General features: G+C 46.3%; 2 protein-coding genes and 1 long non-coding RNA gene across 3 annotated transcripts; 2 read left to right on the plus strand and 1 right to left on the minus strand.

The window, feature by feature from the left end:
* Positions 1-3,220: 3,220 nt before the first annotated feature.
* Positions 3,221-7,898, plus strand: TSPO2 (translocator protein 2). Its single transcript, XM_084276072.1, has 4 exons — positions 3,221-3,264; positions 4,859-5,065; positions 5,529-5,667; positions 6,586-7,898. Exons 2-4 carry the CDS (start codon positions 4,893-4,895, stop codon positions 6,766-6,768), a joined length of 495 nt encoding a protein of 164 aa, XP_084132198.1. The 5' UTR covers positions 3,221-3,264; positions 4,859-4,892; the 3' UTR covers positions 6,769-7,898.
* Positions 5,608-9,262, minus strand: LOC311201652. Its single transcript, XR_014617876.1, has 3 exons — positions 9,230-9,262; positions 6,148-6,214; positions 5,608-5,658 (listed from the first exon to the last, which is right to left on the minus strand). It is a non-coding gene; the product is annotated as an uncharacterized lncRNA (long non-coding RNA).
* Positions 9,263-14,855: 5,593 nt separating this feature from the next.
* APOBEC2 (apolipoprotein B mRNA editing enzyme catalytic subunit 2) lies at positions 14,856-23,817 on the plus strand. The gene is made up of 3 exons (XM_084275795.1): positions 14,856-15,234; positions 22,091-22,638; positions 23,201-23,817. The coding sequence occupies exons 1-2, from the start codon at positions 15,107-15,109 to the stop codon at positions 22,629-22,631; spliced, it is 669 nt and encodes a 222-aa protein (XP_084131921.1). The 5' UTR covers positions 14,856-15,106; the 3' UTR covers positions 22,632-22,638; positions 23,201-23,817.
* Positions 23,818-24,018: the final 201 nt, after the last annotated feature.

Genomic DNA, 24,018 nt, shown 5'->3' on the forward strand with positions numbered 1-24,018 from the left:
CTTGCACAGGCTGAGAACCTCTTGGGACAACGTGCAAAGGTTGCTAAGAAGAGGAAAACAAACACAGTTGTGTAACTCAGCTCTCCCATGTCTTTTCCTTCATGAAAACACACTGCAGGCACACGGCAGCGGTCTGAAACCCAGCAGTAATATCACTTTAATGACGAGAAGCATGCCGAGACCTTAGTAGAGAAATTATTTTACTAAGAGGCAGTATTACTTCATCGTGTGTTACTGTAAAATGATCCAAACCAGAAATATTGAGACAGAAATCTGTGGTAACAGAGGAAAACCAACGCTGTGCTAGAGAAAGTCTTTCCGGTTTCTTGTGGGACTGTTCCGTCCCGCTGCACGTGCTCCCCCACAGAAGGGGAGGCCTGAGGCACACACACCCGCCTGTGCACTGGATGTAAAATCACCCTGGGACCAGGACTGGTCCCTGGTTGATGCCACCAAAGACTCTTCCCAAACCTGAGCCTTGTCTTTCTGCGCTCCATCCTGCTGTCTCTTCTGTCTACCTGTCTGCTGGCCCAACTTCAGCTTCACCCGTGCCTCAGAGGTGCTGGGACAGATGCCACCCAGCAGTCCAGACAAGCAAGGTGTGCCACATCTCCTTTAGGAAATGGACATCTCCCCAGGCAACAGACTTCCTCCTGCCCTGAGCCTCTTCAGGCAAATCTGTTATCCCATTTTTCCAGGTACCTCCACATCTTTGCTCATCCCCTTCTTTGCTCTAAAGCTCAAGTAGGGCTGATACATGACTTTTAGGCCTGTAATTGCCTCTGCTCTTTTTGTCCTCTTTGCATTTGCTTTTCCCCAGTCAGGCAGTATCGCAGCATCACAGAATTGTAGGGGTTGGAAGGGACCTCCAGAGCCCATCGGGTCCAACCCCCTGCCAACACTCCATCTGCAGCTTCACAGACTTACCAAGAGCCCTGTGACACGACCCTCAGTTTTTAATTCTGCCAGCACATTACACTCTGACCCAGCCCAGTAACACAACAGCTGCACACCATGCACACCAGCCATCAGGGCTTCGTGCTCGAGCCCAGGAAAGGAAACACCACCAGCTAAAACCCATCAGATCACAGAGTCACAGAATCACAAGGGTGGAAAAGACCTTTAAGACCACCAAGTCCAACCGTTCCCGTCCTATGCTAAAGCATATCCCTAATACCTGATCTACCCTTTTTTTAAACACATCCAGGGCAGGCGACTCTGCCCCTCCCTGGGCAGCCTGTTCCAGACCCTGACAACTCTTTCAGTAAAAAAAATTTTTACAATTATCTGCTCTGCCCCTGCCCTGGGGCAGCTTGAGGCCATTGCCCCTTGTCCCATCTCCTGTTACTTGGCTGAAGAGACCATCGCCCACCTCTCTACAACCTCCCTTCAGGTAGTTACAGGTGGTGATAAGGTCTCCCCTCAGCCTCCTCTTCTCCAGACTAAACACTGGATCACTGGCTTTCTGGCCAAGCTGCCAAAGCCTGGTGACAGCGAATCCACCCAGCGATCTGGGGACGACTGCTGCAGTGGCAAAGCAAACTGGCACCTTCCCTGCCATCCAGCAGCCCCATCATGGCACGACCCGTTTCCATTCGCGGGTAGCGCTGGACTCTGAGGGAGCACGTGGGTGGCTGCAGCTTGATTTATGTCTGCTGCATCTGCTGCTTCAAAGTGGCAGTCACGCTGTATAAACACCACTGCAGCAGCAGCACAGTGATTTATGCTGGCTGAAAATCTGGCCCTGTACACCAGGGTGGGTTTTTTTGAGTTTCTTTCTTTCTCCTCCCACAAAGAAAAAAAAATATTAAAACATTTAGAAGATTTCCTTCCAGCCCAGTAAAACAGAAGATCTCATTGGTTCTGTGTTGTAATACCACATTCTGCTAGGAACCAGCAATTCTGACTCTAGCCATGAAATTCAGGTAATGACCCGTAGCCAAAGTCAATTAGTGTTTAATTTCCCATCCCCTGCAGACAGCTTACGGACGGAAATTGATTTCTAGCTTTTTTTTCTTTTTCATTTAGCATGCTTGTGTAATGTCTTGATTTTGGATTCAAGTGGTTTCCAGGGGATTTTAGCCAAAACTCATGCACTGGTGACCATTGAAAGTATCTGTTTAATCAAGGTGGTGTCAAACAGCACCAGGGGATGTGGCAGGGACATCCTTGTATGTATGGTGGGCTCTGGTTCTTGAGTAAACCAGCAGAGCTCACATCCACCTAACACACAGAGATTCACAGACTCACAGCATTGTAGGGGCTGGAAGGCACCTCCAGAGCCCATGGGGTCCAACCCCCTGCCAAAGCAGGGTCCCTAGGACAGGGAGCACAGGTCGGTGTCCAGACAGGGCTGGAATCTCTCCAGAGAAGGAGACTCCACACCCCCTGGGCAGCCTGTCCCAGGGCTCCCTCACCCTCACTGGGAAGAAGTTCTTCCCCAGATTGGTGGGGAACTCCCTGTGCTCCAACTTGAGCCCATCACCCCTTGTCCTGTCCCCACAGACACTGAGCAGAGGCTGCCCATGTACCCTGTGTCCCACCCTTCAGCTATTGATACCCATTGATCAGATCCCCTCTCAGGCTTCTTTTCTCCAGGCTGAACAGCCCCAGCTCACTCAGCCTTTCCTCACAGGGGAGGTGCTCCAGGCCCTTAATCATCTCCACATCCCTCCACTGGATTCCCTCCAGGAGACCCCTGTCTGTTTTGTACTGGGGAGCCCAGAACTGGACAGAACACTCCAGGTTGGGCCTGACCAGGGCAGAGCAGACCAGGAGATGTCCCACTGCTCTGGACCTGATCCCTTATGCACGAGCTCTTACACAATTGCCATGTCCATTTGCACGTGACACACTATAATTTAATCTTCTGCATGCCTGATGCGCTCCCAGGGAGACATTAGGGTGTTGCTCTGTCCTACACAGCCACTCTCTGGTCTACAGATGAGATATCCTTGTCCTCAAACCAAGCTGATAGCTTCTGATGTCACCTCTCAGTGCTGACCAGACCTAGGAGCCAGTCCTGCCCTCCGCTCAGTTGCTCAACCACCACCAAATCTCCTGTAATTCTCCCCGAACGTGGGCTCTCTTGTGTAATCTGATACAGCCACCAGCACACCCACACCCACCCTTTTCTTCTGCTATTTAGGTAAAACTCAGCCAACAATTTCTTCATTGTACAGCAGCACCAGCATTACAGACAGGAGCTGGCCTTGGATGTCCAACCCTTCTGCTTTGCAAAGGAGGAAAAGGCAGGAAGAGACGGTAAGGTGTCGCTTATTTTTACAGCAGGTTACAACAGCTGTGAGGTAAAATAAGATTTTCTAAGCATGTTGTGTTACATCCAACCCTCAGTTACTCCTTCAGCCCATCAGGTTAGTCTGGCAACTGCAAAGGAGGTGAGAGGAGGGGAAAAAAAAGAAAGTACTGTTGCTGTTTTACTTTGCTGAAGTGCTGTGCAGGAACCAGAACTCGGCTGGTGCATTTTACACCTCAAAAGCAGGACTAACAGCTATTATTTTTCTCAGCGTTCGGTTGATTTTCTGGTTCCATAGACACTTAAATAGTGCTATAAATTGTCTGGTAAAGGAACTGTTAGTTAGAGATGGTGCCTGGGGTATTTGTTTCTTACCGATGTATAAACTGGCTCGTACTGCCGGCGTGTGTTTCTAAAGAGCGTCCCTTTGTAGCATGAGGATGATAATAACAGCAATTAGCTTAGGATATTGCAAAGCGTTCATTGTGAATTAAAACCCCACATAGGGACGGCTGTGTTCATCAGTCCTTTCCTCATGCTCCCTGTTTCAGAGTGCCAGGCACATTTCTGTGGGTGAGGGAATTCTCTGTGCCTGCTTCTCTCTTCTTCATCACTACACCCCAGCCTTTCCCTGGCGTGCTTGTTCAGGTGCCTTTTGCGCATCCACTGATGGCAGAAAACTGCTGCTCTCCTGGTGAATGCCACGTGTTATTCCCCAGGAATGCTAATTTGGGTTTAATTCCTTACTGGATCACAAGGGCAGGCGAATAGAGACCAAAGGAAGGCAGGCAGGAGACGGGCAGGTTCAGAGCACTAGTGAGGACAGCGGTCGGGGAGATGCGGGGCAGGGAATGACATGCTGGATGTCATCCTATCGCAGCTGCCTTGTCTGGGGACATAATGTAATTATTAAAGTCAATGTTTCTTCCTTTTATGCAAGAGGAAGACTGTGAGCAAATTAAGAAAGTACTCTTGTGCCTCAGTTTACAGTGGTGAGAAGCCACCTCTGCCTGCACAGACTGCAGGGAGGGTTAAACAACACTCATCGAGCTCTTAAAATTGTTCTTGTTATGGACTTCATTTAAAATATACATCCATGGTGAAAAATTAGACAAAGCCAGAATGGATGGGGGTTTCTGGGCATGATCTGTCTGGGGATTCATATTCCAACTAGTGTGTGGAGGAGAGATAACAGCTCTGCTGAGATGCAGAGCCTCTGTGAACGGACACTGAAGTCTGTACGCTGTCTGACTTGGGCAGAGGAGGAAGGATGAAAGGAACTGGAGTCTTGTCTTCTAAGAATATAACCACCTTAGCTGAACCCTGCCATGGGAATATTGTAAGAGGCCATGGAATAGCAGCAGGGAGCTGCTTTGCTGGGTAGATCAGGAGGGAAAATGTAACCATGAGAGAATTAACCCTATTTCAGAGATCAGGAGATGGGCAGAGAGGTGTCAGCAGAGCTAAATAGGGTACTAAACACCTACCTTCTGCCTTAGAGGCTGAAGTGGAATGTGGACAATTAGAGAAAAAGCTTGAAAGAGCAAAGTAGGGGAAAATGTCCTTTTATGCAGATAATTGATTGTTGTTTTTCATTTACAGCAGGCAAAAGGCTACTTCAAGCCACTGAGGAAGGATGTGGGCTTATACTGTTGGTTTTACTGTCCTGCCTCACGTTGGAGGTTTCCTTGGCTGGTTTATTAATCGAAAGGAAATACCTGTTTGGTATGAGAAGCTGAAAAAACCTTCATGGTGTCCACCCCGCAAAATATTCCCCGTTGCTTGGACTGTCCTGTACACTGGCATGGGGTAAGTTCTGCCTCCTGCCCCCTCCCTCATCCTGCTGTCTCTGATACAGGGAAGAACAGACATTTCAATTTCTTCTGTTTGCTTTTGGGAGCTCCCTTTTTACCCGAAGCAGCAGGGCATGTCAGGGTGCTCACTGCCAGCAGATGAAGTACAGCCTGAGCCAAATTCTGGGCTGAGCTCTTCAGATTCACCCTGCAGGCAATGCTTTATGGCCAGGGACACACGGCCCACGCTCAGTTCTGTAAACAGCCACTAAAGCCAGCCCGCTGCCCTGGGGAAGCAGTATGAGGCCCACAGGTACGACACGGGCAATGGGTCTGAGAGGAGCCAGGCACAGGGATGCAGCTGTCGTGCCAACATGACTGTCGTGCAAACCCCCCACTGCCCAAAATACCTTACACACTAAGACTTTGCATTAGAGGCTGACTCGCTGCGAAACACTGACATGCATCCCTCTTCACAGCTACGCCTCCTACCTGATATGGAACGACCTGGGTGGCTGCAGCAGCAAAGCTGTCATCCCGCTCGGTCTCTACGGGGCTCAGCTGGCCTTGAACTGGGCTTGGCCTCCCCTCTTCTTCGGTGCACGGAACCTGAAGATGGTAACGTATCCAGTAACACATTCATCCGCTGGATGTGTGTTTGCTGGTCTCCCTGACATGGGTTTTGGGGTTCTTTGGAGATATTTTTTCTAACTAGATGCAGTTGTAAAGAAAGGTGCAAGAGCAGCTTTTGCTCAGCTATAGTTCATGCTGCACCTGGTTCTAGACAATGGTATCAGTCCCTCGCACCCCTCTCCCTGCTCTTGCCTTGCAGATAGCCAGCCTGAGCTGAGCAGGGCGGGAGATCAGGGACTCGATAGTCCACTGCTGTGTCTCTGAGTTAAGGATTCGGGGTTAGAGATAAGTCCTTCTGGGGGTCACACCCTGCACTGGCAAGCAGCGAAGTTAGCATCCCTGGGGGTGGGGGGCACATCAGCCCTGAGCAGCTTATCAAGCAAACACAATGCACTGTGCACTATGCTGTTAGGGGACAGGGGAAGGTAAGGCAAGGCGGGAGGGGTGTATTCAAAATGCACTCACCTGGGGTGCCAAGGCTGGAGGTGACAGGGTGCCGAGTGGGACTATTGTTTCCATCTGAATTTTGACACTGTGGATGAAAGGAAGGTTTAGAAAGTCCATGAAGTAGTAATAGCCATCGGTACTAATGTAAACAAGCCTATGCAGGCAGATCAGAAACGGCAGCAGCAGAAGGGGACGCTGGTCATCATAAACAGTGTTATTAATCTGCAGAACTCAATAATGATCAATAAAGAAAAGACATTAGTCTTGGCTCCTGGTGTGATACCTTCAGGTCTCACTGACTGGAGCTCAAAGCCAAGGTCCTAGCGTTTAGGATCTCTAACACGACCAGTGCTAAACCCTTCCCTGTTGCTATTCCATCTGGTGTAGAGTCATGCCAGGGAAGACTGCTGCCTGTTCCCATGAGCACCAAGTCACTGCCTTCTCTCTGCCCCCCAGGCACTGCTCGACATCCTGCTCTTGGACTGCGTGGCGACAGGCACGCTGTGCTCCTGGTACCGCATTAACAAGATAGCGGCGCTGCTGCTGGTGCCGTACCTGGGCTGGCTGGCCATGGCGACCTGCCTCACCATCCGCATCTGGAAGGACAACCCTGAGCAAACAACAGGGAAGAGTGAATAAGAGCAGGACAAAAATGAAGGGATTTTGTGAAACTAAACTATGCTGATGTGAACCAAGAGCTAATAATCTGGGAGATTTGTTTTTTGGGACAGGCATCAGAACATGTCACCTCCTCCCTCCTTGGTCATGGTTGGTAAAAGAAAGGTTTGCCCCATGCACTCCTTTAAAGCATCCTTACCCCAGGAACTATTTATTCCAGCACTGTTGAGTTGGGGGCTGCAGCTCTACAGTGAGTGACCTTAATGCCATCAGGTCAAATTAGCTGAATTAGGATCTCATGATACTCGCAGAACTGAGAGCAGCACCCCCCTCCAAACAGCCACCATTCCCCTGGAGAGCAGAGCTTGGTCACACACATGGTAAATCCCACCTCCTCTTCTGGGACCAAACAAAAATGCCCTTCACTTGTGCACACACTGATCTTTAAGAACGTACTTCATTATTTTTTCTTTGCTATTTGGGCTGTTGCTTCATTTTCACATATCACCTGGTTTGGGCTTTATACCATTAACATTTTTTTTCTGTCAGCTACCAAGCAAGCAGTAATCTGTCTTGTGCTACTGAAAGGAGACCGAGCACTTTGACTCCTATTTGTGGAGTATCACACTTCTTGAGTTTCATGCTCTAAGATAAAGCAGCAATGATTAGAATGCAAATGCTTCTCCCAAGAGGAAACGTCTCTCTTCCACCTCTGTGTGCTGTAACTCATCAGAAAAGAAAACCATGCCAGTGCCTTTGAATTTAATTTTGGTTTTAAAGTACAGAAACACAAGAGCCTTTGTAAAATTTAAAAACTTGCCAGCATGGGACCAAGCCATGACAGAATCAGACACAAAAGGTACATGGACTAGTCCTTGTCCATCCTTTATTCTGGCCCTTGACTTTGATAAATCTTAACCTTAGGCGATGCTGTCCTCAGAGAATATTTACTATTATTTTTTAATTGATAGAAGCAGTTTATGTGAAGAAAAGTGGTAGGTGGATCTTCTTCCTGGCAGCTGACTGTAGATTAAGGTGTGTGGGTGTATTTGCAAAGGGTGGGAGTAGGAGGGCTTAGCTGGGGATGTAAAATAGATTGTATTTGCTTTTAATAAAAACAAGCCACTTTCCTTTGGAGAATAATAATAAAAAAATCCTAATTATTCTTGTTTTACTGGTTTGGCACTAGGTTTGCAAGAGCTCAGGGGATCCTGTCTGGAGTCTGTGGCTTGTGCTCTGGCACCACAGGGAAGGGAATCGACAGCCAGGCTCCTTCCTGGGTGCATTAGGAGTACACAGGCTGTGTGGGTTTTGTGCTAAACACCCCAAAGGTCTCTTCAGCCCCTTCATGCCAGCGACACGATCCCTTGGGGGACAGGCTGCTTTATTATACTTCACCCCCAGCTTCAAGCTCAGGAAGCTAACCTGGGGGTTCGGGGTCCTTCCTGAGTCAGGCCAAGCCTGATTTCAGAGACACTGAATGTTCCTGGGCCCAGCTCACGTAAACAGCAGAGCTGGGTGCTAAGTACAACCGAAAGCTGGAGCCAAGAGAAACAAATAACAGTAGCTGAGAGCAGCTGAAATCAGTAGTTTATCTGTGTCTATGTATTATCAGTAGTCTATCTTCTGCTGTCATTTTGATCCCACACATTATCTTTCCCCTCAAGTCCTGGTACCGCTCGATACAGGTCTGCTGCCTGAACCTTCCCTCTGCAGCCCATTCCCAGCCCCACCAGCACCAGAGCTCTGGGCTCTGGGCTTTCCTTCACACCACACTGCTGTAATCTTCCAAGCAAAGGCTGCAGAAGAACCAGCCACTGAATAGATGTGGCTGTAACCAGGAGTAGGGATGTAAACCATAATCACTGCAGGCAGCACTAGAAAGATCATAAACTACCTTAAATGAAAAATAATCCTAAATCCTATATATTCCAGGGGTTTATATAGCTGTGTGTTACCACTGAGCTTGTTTATAGTGTTGTCTTGACTGTGTCTCCAGAAAGCCATATGCCAAAATACAGGAAGACATAAATTAATTCTCCCTAAAAAGAAGCTAATATCTGGGCTGGAGATCCAGTTCAGTGGACTTAAGAAGGATTTAGGGTGGCTAAGCATCGCTCTGCCTGTCATTTCCTAGTCAGCATGGCTTGGAGCAGAGGTGAGCGGAGCCACCTAGTGAAGCCAGGGAGGGGGGCACATAAAGCAAGTCATTGGAGCGATCTCTGCTTTTAAAAAGGAGAAGGATACTACTTAAATCACATTTAAGCTGGTGGCCCTGGGTCTGGTTCAAACCTGCAACGTTTTAATACCATTTCCAAATGCATGGACAGATATATGATCAGCTTTCATAAGTTAGCCCTCTTTCCCCTTCTTCCCATTTTTTTCTGCAGGTAAAGGAAAACCTGGAATTAAGAGTAATATATATTTTTAAATCTTTTCATCTTCACCCTCCCCATTTTGCCAAGGTGTGTGACTAGCTTACTTGTTCTTGTCTTCCTTTCAGCTCCTCTTCTTCCCAGTCCAACTGTAAGTGCACCTCTAGCTTCTCTTTGGTACTATTTTCTTGCAGGCAGCAAAAATAGCAAATGCTCCTATGGATAATACACATAACAGTTTGAAATCAATTGACAAATTCAGCAAAACACCCTCTTGTATTAATACTTAAAGCATCAGTTGGGATATTTGCTGTTTAAGCAAAACCCTTTGCATAAAAATAACTTTAATAGCATTTCAAAGCCAGTCATGGAGAAAATGTCTCAGTTACATTGTGCAGCGCAGACCCCAATCAGCCTCTGCCCCCACGCATCCCTGGTTTCCCACTGATGCTGTGTAACAGGGTTCACGGTCCTGGTCATGCAACGGCTGGAAGAAGCATGTGGATCCATCCCTGTGTTACAAATGACCAGAGGGAAGAAGAAAAAACTCAAACCAGAGGTGGCTAGAAGGCCAAAGCACCTAGGAACCCAGCTTGCTAAAATCAAGGGAATTTTGCCTCTGAGTGAGAAGGGGATTTCACGTTAGGTCTGCTGCACACAAGCTCAGGGCTCTTCCCCCACCAACACCAACGCTCTGGGACTCTTTCTCCTGGGGCATCCAGAAGAAACACTGGCAAGTTTTGCTCATGTCAGCAAGAACCAGGCAGCAGGCTGGCTGGAGCACCTTAGCACCCCCCCTAAATTGGCTTATGGAAGGGATACCATGTCCCACCCAGCATCAGGAACATTCATAACCCATGATGGGACGTGTCATGGTGTACACGACTCGAGCAGTGACTCAGACAAAGGCTGTGCATTGGTGACCGCTTTCATGGGGTCGTGGCATTTAGAGAGGAGCCACCTCTCAGATCACTGTGCCTAACGATGATCTCTCCCCTTCAAACTACAACAAGTCTTTCCAGAAAGACATATTTGATATTAAACTGACTGTTGCACTTGATCTTAGCCCAAAGGGCACATCCCTGGCTGCTGGATACCCAGCATGTGTGCATAAACAAAACCTTTCTGCCGTGCAGGCTGGGCTCTTTTCCTAAGCCCTGTCTCATTCAATAATTTACCAGCTGTTCCAGAAAACACTCTGCTTTCAGCAGTAAGGAACTTTAATTGATTGATACGTTAAAATACAGAGTCAAATGCTAGAGAGGATGTACTGCTGAGCGTGTGTAAACTTCAGAGGCGAGACTGAGGGCCAGCATCTCTTCCCCCCCCAGCTTTGTTAGCACTGCGTGGTGCAGAATATAAATTCCTGTGGCTTTGAGCACCTGCAGCATGGCTGGGACTGACCTTCCCCTCCAACTGCACCCAGTCAAAAATGCAGCAGAAGCCCAGCGGGAAGGAGGTGGTGCTGCCTGGAGCTGTCATTAACTTCCAGTTGTGCTTTGAATTAATAGGGCTGCCAGCAGCTCCTCCTAACAAAGCAGGCTCCTTCCCAGCTCTGCAGCAGCGTGGTAATGGGCATGTGAGGTTGGGGATCATGGGCCAGGAAGGCTCAGGCTTTAGCTGGGAATATAAAGGCAGGAAGGAGGAGAGATGATTGCTTCTCTCCACTTGCACTGTGTCTTGCTTCAGCTCTGGTGTGGTTTCATGGGGAGGGACAGCTCTGCAGGGAAGGAGGTGGGCACCATCAGGTCCAAGCCATGGGATGCTGCAGTCCCTTCGTTTAAATCTTGGCATTGCAGTCCTGCAGCGGGAGGAGGGGGACAGGAGAGAGCCCACAAGGGCGGAGGGAAGGAAAGCTGCCTCTGCACATCACTGTCAGAGTGTTTATTTATTTATCACGTAACGGTAGTTACAGCTGGAAAAAGCAGGAGGGGGACTGCTGCCAGACAATGTATCTAGGGAGATGTTTTGTCAGTGCCACCAGCTGTCCCCTTGGAATAGAGAGCACGGCTGAGCCATGACTCACGCAGCCCGTGTCTTATTTCACCCTCACATCCATCCAAAAATGTCCCTCCAGCCTGAGAATGCAATAAAAGCTGCCTTTTCCTGGCAAGGGCTGCTGCAGCCAGGTCTTTTCTACTACCCCTCGGTGATCAGGAAAGGGAAACAGCCATTTTAACTTCAGGAAAGTAACTCCTGCTGCAATTAGAGGGACAGCAGATGACCTGCCTGGGAGACAGGCCAAGGGAATACAGTGCTGTCTATGCGAGACACTTGTTTAAGACAGGCAAAATGTCACCTGAATTCAGAGATGCCTCTAAGTCAATGGAGAAGCTCTTCAGGATGCAGGATCAGACCTTAACATCCAAAATTTCGGCAAAGCCAGAAATCTTCTCCTAAAACAAGCTGCCATCTTAGCCATGCCTTGCTAGCAGTCACCTTTGCTGGCAGTGGTCCCATGCAGACAGCTCTTCAAACCTCACTGCGGGTTGGTGTCTCCGAGGTCCACTCCCCATTACTTCATCTAGCTCTCCTCAGTCATCCTGGCCTCAATGCCCTGACACAGCGAACCTTTTAAAATAGAAGGAGACAGACTGCCAGATGTTGCAGGACACATCTGCCATGGGATGGAGAACGAGCTCTGGAAGGAAACCACAGCTTGGGTTTGTGCCACTGAGCCAAAGTCGGCTCACTAGCCGATCCTGGGGCTGCAGCACAGGGTTGTGCTGCACTGTTGGAGGTTTCCCCACAGGTGAGGTGCAGCTGCTGAAGAGAAGGATTACCTCTGAGGGAAGAGTGCAGACCTACAGCTGCATCCAGTGTGCTGGGCATGGGGAGAGGCCGCTGGGCTGTGCTGGGAATGAGCATGGCTTAGCCCTGCCTGTGGGAGAGTCCCGATGTGAGTCCTGAGGTGCGCAGGAGTCTCTTGTGCTTCTTCTTGTGGTTGAAAAGTGATTCTGCTGTGCAGGGCTCTCCAAACATAGAATGAAATTCATAGCCACCTAAATAAATCATTAAATTAGTGGGGAGAAGGGCAAGGTGGGGAGAAACTTTAATTTTTGGCAAGCAGTGTGATTTTAGTCAACCGAAGCACCATTGGGAGGTCCTTACGTGAGGTTAGCTGCACTCCTGGCACCTCAGCACCCACACCCCAGCCCCTTCTCTGAACTAGCTGATGGAAAGAAATTTTCCATCTGTGGCTTCAGTCATTAGGCCCACGTGCACCCACGCTCTTCCACCCACATGAGTGCTTTGGGAGAGACAGGGCTGCTTAAAAACAACCAAACAGAACTGATCAAAGCTTTCATTCCTGGGCTTCTAACACAAAATGCCACATCGGCGGTGTCCCTTTATATTTTTGGCACAGGCAAACGCTGCAGGGGCTGGATCAGGACTCTTTAGCACTGCCCTAGATGGAGCTTCGAAGCAGCTGGGGAAGGGCTGGATGGAGGTAGAGTCTCAGTGCCACATTCCCGAGATTAGATTAGAGCTCAGCTCTGAACCCTGCAGAGGGGCCAGGCCAGTGAAAGCTGAAGGCTGCAGGAAAGATGGGACCTTAGGCATCAAGAGCTTCCAAAAATAAAGAAAAGTGGGTCAGGGGGACTGAAGAGGGGCTGGAAGGTTTCTTTAAAGTCTTAAGGGTAAGAAGGAAACAAGCTGTCGCTCATTAAGAGAGGATTCCCATCCCCAAAAGCACAGCCTGAAATGTCAGAGGTGAGAGTAATTGGACAGGGGAACTGGAATTTGAGCATAGTTACCATGCAAGAGGAAAAACACTACACCTGCCCTCCAGGAAAGTATTTTAAGCTTAAAAATAAATACAATTCTGCACCGTGAAAATGAGAGATGCGTGTTCCACGGATAGGATGTCTTGGAACTTGTCAAATCCTTGATTGCGCTGTTGTCACAATACTCTCCATGTCAGCTGTGTCAGTCATCAAATAAACAACTCCTCATCACTAGCAAACAGTGTGGGAGTAAAGGGGGGTGCTCCCTCCCCAGAGCAACTGCTTTTCAGTCACATTACTAACAAAAAGCTACAGAGGACACGGTGGTGCAGCAAAGCAGGCTGTCTTTATCAAGCAGGCTTGAAAGAGTAGCCAGAATAAATTACCCATAATATATTATTTATTATCTATAATAAATTATCTGCCCAATGGCAGATTTATTTCATTTTGTGATGGCTCAGACCTCTCTAAAGATATAAAGAGCCAACTACAGTAACAGAGAGCCTGAGTCTGGCCTCAAAGCAGGTATTCACACCTATTTGATTTCTATGGAATACAGTTTATCCTCCTCAAACTAAAAGCACGTTTCCCACTAAGTCCAGACTGAATACTCAATCAAATCTAGCTTAAGATTTCATATTTATCCAAATCTCAATGACAGTGGGGTTTGAAATAAAAGCAGAGCCCAAGGTACTGGAGATTTGATTTCCAGGATGTGTTGGTTAAAACATGAGTCCTGCCCAGCTACACGTTTTCCATTTCCATTCCCTCGTGGCACAGCAGGATTAGTCTCTGAGAAAAATCTGACTCAGGTTTTCATTAGGCTTGGCTCACGTGGGATTTATACACACTTTAAATGCTTTAGAGTGAGAAACTGGAAGCGTTTTACATAATCCTGAAGAAAGAAAGAAAAAAAAAAAAAAAAGAAAAAAACCCAAAGAGACAACCCCCCCAACCCAAACATAACCCCCTCGTTTTAGGGCTTGCAAGAGCTACGATACCCCTGAGCATCCTTCTAAGTTACCACAGCCTCTTCAAACAATCTGCTTCCTTCAGTGCCAAGCAAACCAAACATCCCAAACTCGTGTCAATAAAATCTTTACAGTCCTCCTTCACTCCTCTTTGTCTGAAAGGCAGATGTCCACAACCACACCAGTTCAAGCAAACCCCAGTATGTGCCTTACCAGAATGTCTCCAGTACCGTGTCCTTGACACGCTGGTGACACCAGTCCCAGTTATTAGTGCATAACCACACACCCCTCGCTTCTCATCGCGCATCTGCCCAATTCTCTGGCTCCAGTGCAATCCCATGTTCAAGGTCTGACTCATCTGCAGCTGCAAAAATGAGAGAAACAAAGAATTACTGCAAGAATCACTAAGCCTGGCAGTTTTCAAAGCCTTACTCTTACCTAGCTAAGTTAACTGGGTGCTTTTTAAACATTCAGGTGACACAAGAAATACAAAACAATGGGCAGATGCTCAGCACACACACTGGGAATTGCCCTGCACCACTGGGAATTATGAGGCTGGCTTTAAAACATTTGGGAGATGGTTCTGGCTTGCATTACACCAGTATGATCTGACACTGACTTCAACCAGCAAAATTTCACCCTGTTCAGCTCCCGTTTTCAGTGTCCCTGCATGGATGAGCAGGGCAGAGGGCAGGTAAGGTTTCTGCTCAGGTTCTCCGAGCCCTCCTGCTGTGATGCTCCACATGGCCCAGGAAGCCAAATCCATAACCAACGGGGATTTTTTTCAGCAAACCAAACCAGGATTGCCCCTTTCCCCCCTTGCCTGAGCCAAAAGAGTGGTCCTTCAAGGTCAGCAATATAATAAACTGGCAGAAGGAGGTAGATGGAAAAGCTGCCAGCTCTGCGTCTCGCCAGCTATCTGTCACACCAACGGATAAACAGATCCTTACGCTCCCAGGATATTCCATCCATTGCTTAACCCGCCCACAGCAAAGTCGTCACTTAATTTTAAATTAAAAGGGGAGCAAGAGGGATTGTTAAAAAGACCTAGAGAAAGCAAGGGAAGGAGGTGACATCTGAGCACCCTCTGGGTCATCCTACCCCATCCAGCCTCTATCATTGCTGCTTTGTTCCATATTTAGCTCCCAACAACTGTGCCGAGTGCAGGAACTCCCAGCTCTGTTTTTTCCTCCTCCCTCTGCTGCCTCCACTCCCTTAGAGCTCTCAGAAATTGCTCTTTCTTTTTCCCCAGTGACTATAAGTTAACAGCTCTATACTCAAGAAGATGGCAGAAAAGCAGGAAGAGCCCAGCAACGCCCAGAACGGTGAGCCTGACAACGCAGAGGAGGGCGAGGGAAAAAAGAAGAAGAAGTTGAAGCGGGAAGACCTGCCACCTTTTGAAATTGTGACAGGGTAAGAGGCTTAGATTTAAATATGAGGGTGCAAGAGAGGGAAGTGGGGATGTTCAGGGGTCTCTGCCTCGTATACTGGGTAATTAAAGATGGCGTCTTCAGCCAGGGTGTTTCTGAATACTCCTAAGTGGTCTAAGTGTGGCTTTTGCTATTGTGGGGTTTTGTTAAAAGTTTGGCTGAGTTTTGCAGAGGACAGGTTCCCTCCAGGCAGGCAGGGAAAGCTGTTTGTTTTCCACAAGCAGGTCTGTTTCTATAGTGTTAACTGATTCCCTTCTGGCACAAGCAGTCCTACCGACCGCAATGGGATCACTTGCCCGATGGTGTCAGGATGGAAGGAACTGGCCCTTGGTGAGCACTGAACATGGATTTCTTGGTGTGATCAATGGCTCTCATCTGAAAGTTTCTCTCTCTGTGGATTAGGAAAGATACTCCTGCTATGGCTACTTTGCTTTACAGACCTGAGAGATAGATACTTTTCAAGAAAGCTAGAAAGTCCACATTTTCAAGGGTTCCACAGTTGGAACTGGACTTTCAAAAAGCCCAACTCACAGAAAGACACCAAAACAATATGTAGTTTTCAAGACAGCAAAGCAGCAAGCAGCTCCTTTTTGCTCCAGTGAGCCTGGCCTTTGAAAAAGGCAGATACAACAGAGATCTACTAGGAAGCTGAACTCTGTCAGATATAATTGACAGCTGCAACTAGAAAAAAACCTCTGCAATCTGCTATCTCTGAGCATTTCAAAATGCTCATTGCAGTAGTATGATGCCTTATGTCACTCTTCCCTCTGGTCTCCCTTAGTCACTGAGGCAGTGTCAACCAAACCTGTGATGTCCTCCAGCTGCTTGAACGTAAAGCTCAGGCCAGATTCTTCAACTCCCACTCCCAATCCCTCTGCCTGTGACATGCTCACTGATCAGAAAGGTTCTGCAAATAAATTTTAGCTGGCATTTCAGAAAACAATGCATGAGACAGGACAGCACCTATGTCTGATCTCACGCAACCAGGGGTGGAAAAGTGTTTTCTTCCTAAAGTATGTCTGCTCTGACCAATCCCTTCTTGGGATGGGGCTGTTCACAGCCTTTGGTCTCTGTCGTTCACAGTCTGGAGATAACACACGTCTGCCTGAGCAGTGACTTTTAAGCAGAGCACATCCCTGTGCTGGGAACTTAAAAGCCACTGGACCAGTGGCACATATTGTGACAAGTTCTAGACTCTTAAGACATGTCCTAAATTGAATCTCAATGAGGAAGTTAGCTTTTTTTAGAGCCTTAGAGCACTCAAATTGCAATTAGAAATGCTAAAGAATTGGGCAGCATCTTCAAACTTCCTTGTTAACCCAAACAACCTGGATAGGAATTCATGCTCTCATTATGGAGGGGAAATGCTTACTTGGTGCCATTCTGCAGTTAAATTATTTGCTGAAATGACAGGGCTTTCAACTCTGCAAAGGCAGCAAGAATGTGAGGCATGAAACGTGCTTTCAGAAAGGGGCAACCATAGGAAAACTTAACCTGCTGAGGCTTAGGAGTGAGCTGCACTGAACTGCACCAGAGCAGAGATACTAGAGCAAGAGCAGAGTGATGCAAGGAAGCTTTGAGTAAGGCTTTTCTAAGAACCAGTTAAAGTCTGTACTACACATTAAGCTGGTACCAGCTGAATTTCATATTCTGTACCCTGATACCAAGCAAGACTGGAGTTTAAGGTTCTGAATTGAAAGTACTCAACCGTTTGGTGAGGGATTGTGGAGCTGTCAGCATGCAAGTATTCCCAGCGTGCTCATCACGATGCTATTTGGAAAGTGCTTATAAATACCTGGTGAATTCCTGCAGGAATCACAACCAAGCATCTGAGCATTAGTTTATTACGAATGCACTGGCTATTAAAGGTGAGAATGAGGAAATAACACAGAAATCCTACAGGGCCCTGAAAGAGAAACAGAAAATCCAGCATTTTTTACCTTAGTTTTAAGAAATACTCAGTGAGCATGGACAGTGGTACAACCACTGTTTGGGTTTTTCTACTTATTTACAAATTTCCAGAGAGCAAAGCCAGAAATGTGAATTATGAGAACACACATAACCAACTGTGGAAGCACTTGAATTCAATTACATTGTGTTTCAGCTTTAGCTAGTGGGTTAGGGGCATCTTATGACACGCAGCCTAGTTTTCAAGCTGTTGCTTATAGCTCTAAGGAGTCTGGCTTACAGGAAAAAACACTGGGAATCTAATCACTCTGTTTAAGAATATTAACCCCTTTTTTGTCAACATTTGGCTCAACACAGACCTGGATAGATATAAGCCCCATCTGTGCATATTTCATGACATTTAAGTAGACACATTTATTTATACTTTCCCCAGGGTGTAAATGAGGCTCTTTCTAGCAGTGATAAATCCTTGGTTCCTGTTACAGTTCATTCTTGGAGACTTTCTGTAATCAACAAGCCAGCATGAATGTGTTTATTTGTGAATAGCTATCAAAGAAGCAGCAAAATGATACTGTTTTATCAGCTCAAGTAACCTCAGACCATAGTATAAATAGTCATTGAATAAACATTTAAATCCAAAGAGCACGTCCTTCTAGTTTACAGCATCTTTTAGATAATCCCACATTTTTATTGTCTCATTAGAAGTTCTAATTCTCATCTCTGGCACTGGGGTCATGCTGGGTATTCCTCCAGCCTACCTTAGCTCAGCAGACTTCAGAGCACATCATCTCTTCAGGCTACTGTCATTCTTAGACACTGGGTTTTCAGCCTCAATGGGTAAAAGCAGGGTAAAATTAATCTTTGTCATTCAAAGCTGGGAAAACAGGCTTGCAAAGAATTAGTCATTTAGTCAGAAACAGCCAGGAAGCTATTCAAAGCTAGAACCCAAGTTTCCAAAGAAGTTGGCTTAGGTTTTTTGCAGTAGATGACACAGCTATTTCAGGTGCTGTATTTTGATGCTCGGTTGTTTGGGAAGAGTTTTAATCTACCATAATAAACAACACAATCACAGCACTTCACTCTGCCCTAAGTTATGAGGCTCATGAGCCAAGCATGCTGTAGCTCAAAGGTGAGATTACACAGCAGAAGACATTTCAGTGTGTGCAGCCTTACGGTGCCGACGGGCTGTGCTTGCCTGTTCTGTCTCTGCTGATCACTCACTACGGGGTTACTCACAGGACCCAAGACACCTTCCCCCTATCCCCGCTGCTGGGAAGAGAACACAGCAAGGAATCAGCTAAGTCAGGACAGAAGTGTACAATTCACACTTGCACTGAAGCATCCTCCCTGCTCTGGTTTACATGGGATTAAGCAGACTCTTGCTACCTAACACACACAGCTCGTTGGTTGCCTGTGTATCCATGATCCATGTATTTTCCGAGCTCTCAGCCAGCTACTTACAGCCTTGGAAAACACCCTGACCTTTGTTTATATCCTTTATTGGGAACTTCTTAAGCTGATGCATATTCCATATTGCTAGGAAGAGATTTAGGTGAACATCCCAGATAATCTTAGACAGACGCCGAGATGATCAGCAATAAAACCCGTCTCGAAGGTCTGACTACACACACCTCTGAGTCAACACACCCTGGAACAGATCTCCTCTTTAAACAGTTCATCAAGACACACAGACTCAATCTCAGCACTGATGTAACCACTCTGCAGTCCAGAGAGCTAAACCAGGAATGAACCTCCACCTGACTCTAGATTTAAAAACACAATGTTGTTTTAAAACAACTTCTTGTAGCTTTACAAACAGCTCTGAAACAAGGTAGTGGGTGGCTTATGTCAGACCCAACACTGCTGGTCCTCAAAGAAATAACTAATTAAAGAATCTTTAAATCATTAACCAAAGCACCGTTCATTATCTAGGATATAAAGCAGGAAAGGTGTTACTCTCTGGAGGATGTGATTTTATTAATTTTTTAGTCTCAAAGAACAAGAGAAAGGAGTTCAGGGAATAAGGGACACTATGCTAAATTAGAGTCTGGGAATGCTCCTTAATAAAAATCAGTGGAAGTCTTGTGATTCATCTTCAGGAAAACGAGACTTGCTCTAACAGGTAACTAATTCATCTAACAGAAGGGAACAGAGGTCAAAATGCTACAAAAAGGAAATTAAAGTAGTCTTTCTGGGTAGTTTAGAACTGGTGCAAGACACTGCAAGTTTCCCTTATCTAGGTTTGTACAAATTCTCCATGCAAACCAGAGAACCACAGACCAAATCAGGCCACAACAGCATGATTTATTTGCTCATTAATCAAAACAGCAGTCTGTACCCACACGACTGCTCCCATCCCTCATTAATACACTGCCAATGAAAACAGCCATAGCACAGAAGGCTCCTGAACAGGCTTTTCTATTAAGGCCTGTCCTGTGCAGATGTCTTCTAAGCAGAATTAAACAACCTAAGTGTTTGATTATATCATTTAAGAATGAGCTGAAAACCTGCTTCTAGTACAATTCCTAAAGGCAGACTTGTACTCTGAGCTTCACTGCCATGAGTAAACGATACACAAGAACTACAGTGGCCCTTGACTGAGAGCAGCACGTGGCAGTCCCAGCACAGATGAAATTCTAGGAACAAGAATTGTTCTGATTTATACATCTTGTTGCATTTGCAAGACTGCTAATCTCTGTCTCTGCACAAAGTACAACCGTGCCACCCTAACCACGCTGACTCACACCATTTGGTGGGTGTAGGACACATACTCCAAGCCAAGCTGCTCATCCATAAAACCATGCTGTTGGGAAACCCAGAGCTGGAGCAGGAACTGAAACTCCAGGCCTTCTGCTGAGAATCTGTGTAGCAGGCCCAAATAAACCCTAGGTGCTACTGTAGGATCATGAAAAATCACACAGGGAGGGTGTTCTTCTGTGTTTTAACTTCCTCAGCTGCCCAAAAACGCCACAGGACTTTGGCAGCAAGAAAATTCCTGGCTGTGTTAAGACAAGTACAGAACACACACATCAAAGAGAAATTTCTGAGACTTTGCAAGCAGAATGAAACATTTATGGAAAATTGTATTTAGACTTTTAAAATAACACAGCCAAAGAAGGTTAATGATAGCTATAATTTATCCTGGGTTGTGTGTTTAGACAGCATGCTGTTCCAAGGCTTTTCTAAGCAAAAAGCCATTTGCTTACAGTATGTAATGTAGTATTTGCAGCCAGGTATTCCATGCAGGACTTGTAAGTGCTGTTCCCTGGTGTTTCTGCTCAGACATTCCCATTTCAATCCCTCTGATTTGCACAGACTATCATGCTATTTGGGGCTTTTCATGCAGTCCAAGCAAAAGCCTCATCCATCACACTCTATAGGAAGACATCCAGTAATTTTAAAGGCATCAGATCCAGCTCATCACGAACAGTCCTTCTTCCTGACTTGCAACCATCCCACATTTTCACCCACCAGCCAATTAATACACCCACTCCTCATTCCCACATTAGTAAGCAATAGCAACATACCACTTTTTATTCTCTTCCCTCTTTTTCCATACCACTCACTTCTGCTCTCTCCAGAGCCATCTCGTGAGATGTTGCATCACAAATTTTCCTTCCTCTCAGCAGAACAACACTTTGCCTCTTATTCCTGCAGCCTCATTGCTCTCCCCAATTAAAATTTCCAATAGTCTGAGAATCTCTCCTGACCTTTGTTCAGTGTACCCCCTGGAGAGGCCTGACATTATATTCTGACTATCGATGAGACAGGGATGAATAAGACACTTGGTGTTTTACAAAGATTCATTACTGCCTCACTGGGAACATCAAGGTTATAGGTCCACCTAAAGCTCAGATGAGAGGAGTACAACATGCCAGATTACTTGTGTGTAATAACTGAAATGTTGTGTTACTACTTTTCATTACCCCACTTTGGCTGCTCTGTGCAGTCTTCATTCCTGTCCTTTATAGCACATCTTCAGTCAGCAACACATAAAAGCTACACACAGTATTTTAAGGGACTAATTTTAACTTCCCCAAATAACAGCAGACTACCTGTGAAAGATAAACTGCAAACATGTTACTCACTGTGATGATTCACTTTGGATTACACTCATTTAGGAACCCAGAAGAGAAGCATGACCTTTTTTTTAAAAATAAAAAGTATCTGAAGTTTATTAGTAGCATCCACAAGACAGCTGAAATAAAATTTCAGTGGGAAACACACCTTTTCATAGCAAAGTTTGGTTTAATAAAGTATCTGAGATAGAATTTAAGTCACAACATACTCCTGAATATTGTATTCAGCTGATACTGGAAGATGTACTTACTAGAACACGTAAAAACTGCAACCAGTCGGTCAGGCTTGGCCCTACTCAAAGGAAACCCAGACTGCAAAAGCACCAGGGGTAAAACATTAATTAGCAACACCAGAGTTATCACCCTAACAATTTAGGACAAGAAACCCTGCAGATTAACATTGCAACACCCCTGAAAGAACTGTATTAAGGCTTAGGAAGTGGTAGAACAGTTCAGGCTACAGGTGCATTAAGACTGGGAAAATGCCAACTGGTGTCTCTCCTTAACAACAGTAAATATCAGAGTCTCAAGAAATATATTTCAGAAGCAAGTTCCTCTTCCAATACCTCAGTGCAGATGCCAGAGATTCCTTGTACAAGCTTGCTAAAATTAAATGAGAAACACTAGGTAGTGAGAATGGGCCAGGAAGCCTCACTACGCAGTAAAACCAGGTGAATATCTCATTAATAATGTATTTGTATCCTCCTATTAAGAGGTCTCTCCTTTGAATACACAGAGAAATGCAGCCATCATAGATGCAGCAGCTTGTCTGGGATCACACAGTAATTAAACCAATGCTATAACCCTGTTTAACTGCCTCTGAGACACTTCTCTCCTCTCCACTCTCTATAGGGAACGCCTCCCAGCCATATTCTTCAAATTCCAGTTCAGGAACGTGGAATACAGCTCAGGCAGGAACAAAACCTTCCTGTGTTACGTTCTGGAGACCCAAGGCAAAGAATCAGTGACTTCTCGGGGTTACCTGGAAGACGAGCACGCGGCTGCCCACGCAGAAATGGCTTTCTTCAACACCATTCTACCCAAGTGCGAGTCCAGCCTCCGCTACAGCGTCACCTGGTACGTGTCCTCCAGCCCCTGCGTGACCTGTGCCGACCGGATAACCGAGACCCTGAAGAAGAACAAGAACCTGCGCCTGACAATCATGGTAGGGCGCCTGTTCATGTGGGAAGAGCCAGAAATGCAAGCTGCCCTGAAAAAAATGAAGTCAGCTGGCTGCAAGCTCAGGATTATGAAGCCTCAAGACTTTGAGTATGTCTGGCAGAACTTTGTGGAACCCGAGGAAGGAGAGGAAGCAAAGGCTTTCGTGCCATGGGAGGACATTCAAGAGAATTTCCAGTATTACGAGGAAAAGCTGGCTGAGATTTTGCACTGAAGCCCACGTGAGTGAGGATTTCCACTCGGCCAAACAGCTCCAGCTATTAGTGTTACAAACTCTTACAACCCTTCTTCTTCCCTGGAGGGTGTTCAAGGCAGACCCCTGTGCCAGTTTTGGTTACTGTTACCCCCACACCTGGCTGGCTTTGCCTGCACCTAAATACCAAAACACCAGGCAGCACCTTACCACTTCAAGGGTAGTAACACCCCTCCACAGCAGGCACAGAAGGGATTTAGAGCTGGGGTTTCTTTGTTCCTCCATAAACATCTCCAGGAATAAATAACAAGGCCCTAGGGTCAGGAGGCAGAAGAAGAATGCCTCTTTGTTCCCCACATTCCCACAGGTGGAACTAGTGAGAGGAATGCAGAGAACAGAGGGTTTTCCCCACACACCAAAGACTAGCTGTCTGTGAAAAATAACCCAACAAAACCCCCCAACCACTAAAGGAAACCAGAGCTGTTATTGCAGAATTCCCCCCTACACACCTTGGTTTTAGTCACTTACTTAAGCCATAAAACATGCAAGGATTTTAAGCTTCTAACATGTCACCCTTTTTCCTTCCCCAGGACCAATTCAGAAGAGAAATTCAACAGACTTGGACAGCTGGGACACTCCCACTTTCCAAAGCTGATTCCAGCACGATGGAGTACCAACTTCTGGCAGACTAGGCCCTGATGGATTGCCAATACACACACAACACACAGCTTCTGGTGTTTGGGATTTTTTCATTTATTTTGTTCCTTTCCCCTACCCCCACCCCCAACCCAACCCGTCTGCTGATAGGAAGAAAAGAAGGTGAAATACTGCATGGTTAAAACCCTGAAAGAGATGGAGTGCAGTGGCTCTACAGGGAAGGCTGTAGGCTTCACATACTGGGACTACTTTACAAGGAAACATCTTAGAACAGAAGCTGCCACCTAGATAAACACATTTAGAAAGTACATACTTCATAAATGTTAAAAGAATGGGATTTCAGATGAAAACTAGGTTTTCTTCCTCCATCCTCTTCAATAATCAGAGCTGTGATTTATATTTGGGCTAACTGGTCTATTCTAAATCATGATGGAGCCTTAAGTATCTGATTTCAAATACATCAAATTCCTTCTTCCCTTGTTCAGTGTTTGTGATATAAAACTGGGAAAAGCAAAGTGAAATAAAATTGGAAGCTGCTGCAAAAGCTACAGCACTGTTTATTCCTGCTTCTCTATTTGCAAGAGGTCTTAAATTCGATCTGACAAGTGAGACATCCTGGGACAACCACGTATGAAATATTTCACTGCTGAAATGCAGCATGATGAGAAGGGAGAATTACTCTATGCCAAAAAAATTTCCAAAGTACATCCAAGGGGGGAGATGGAGAATATGGGCCCATCGCTCTCCATGC

The sequence above is a fragment of the Gallinula chloropus genome (assembly GCF_964237585.1).
Source record: "Gallinula chloropus genome assembly, chromosome: 27".
In the NCBI taxonomy this organism is placed as follows: domain Eukaryota; kingdom Metazoa; phylum Chordata; class Aves; order Gruiformes; family Rallidae; genus Gallinula; species Gallinula chloropus.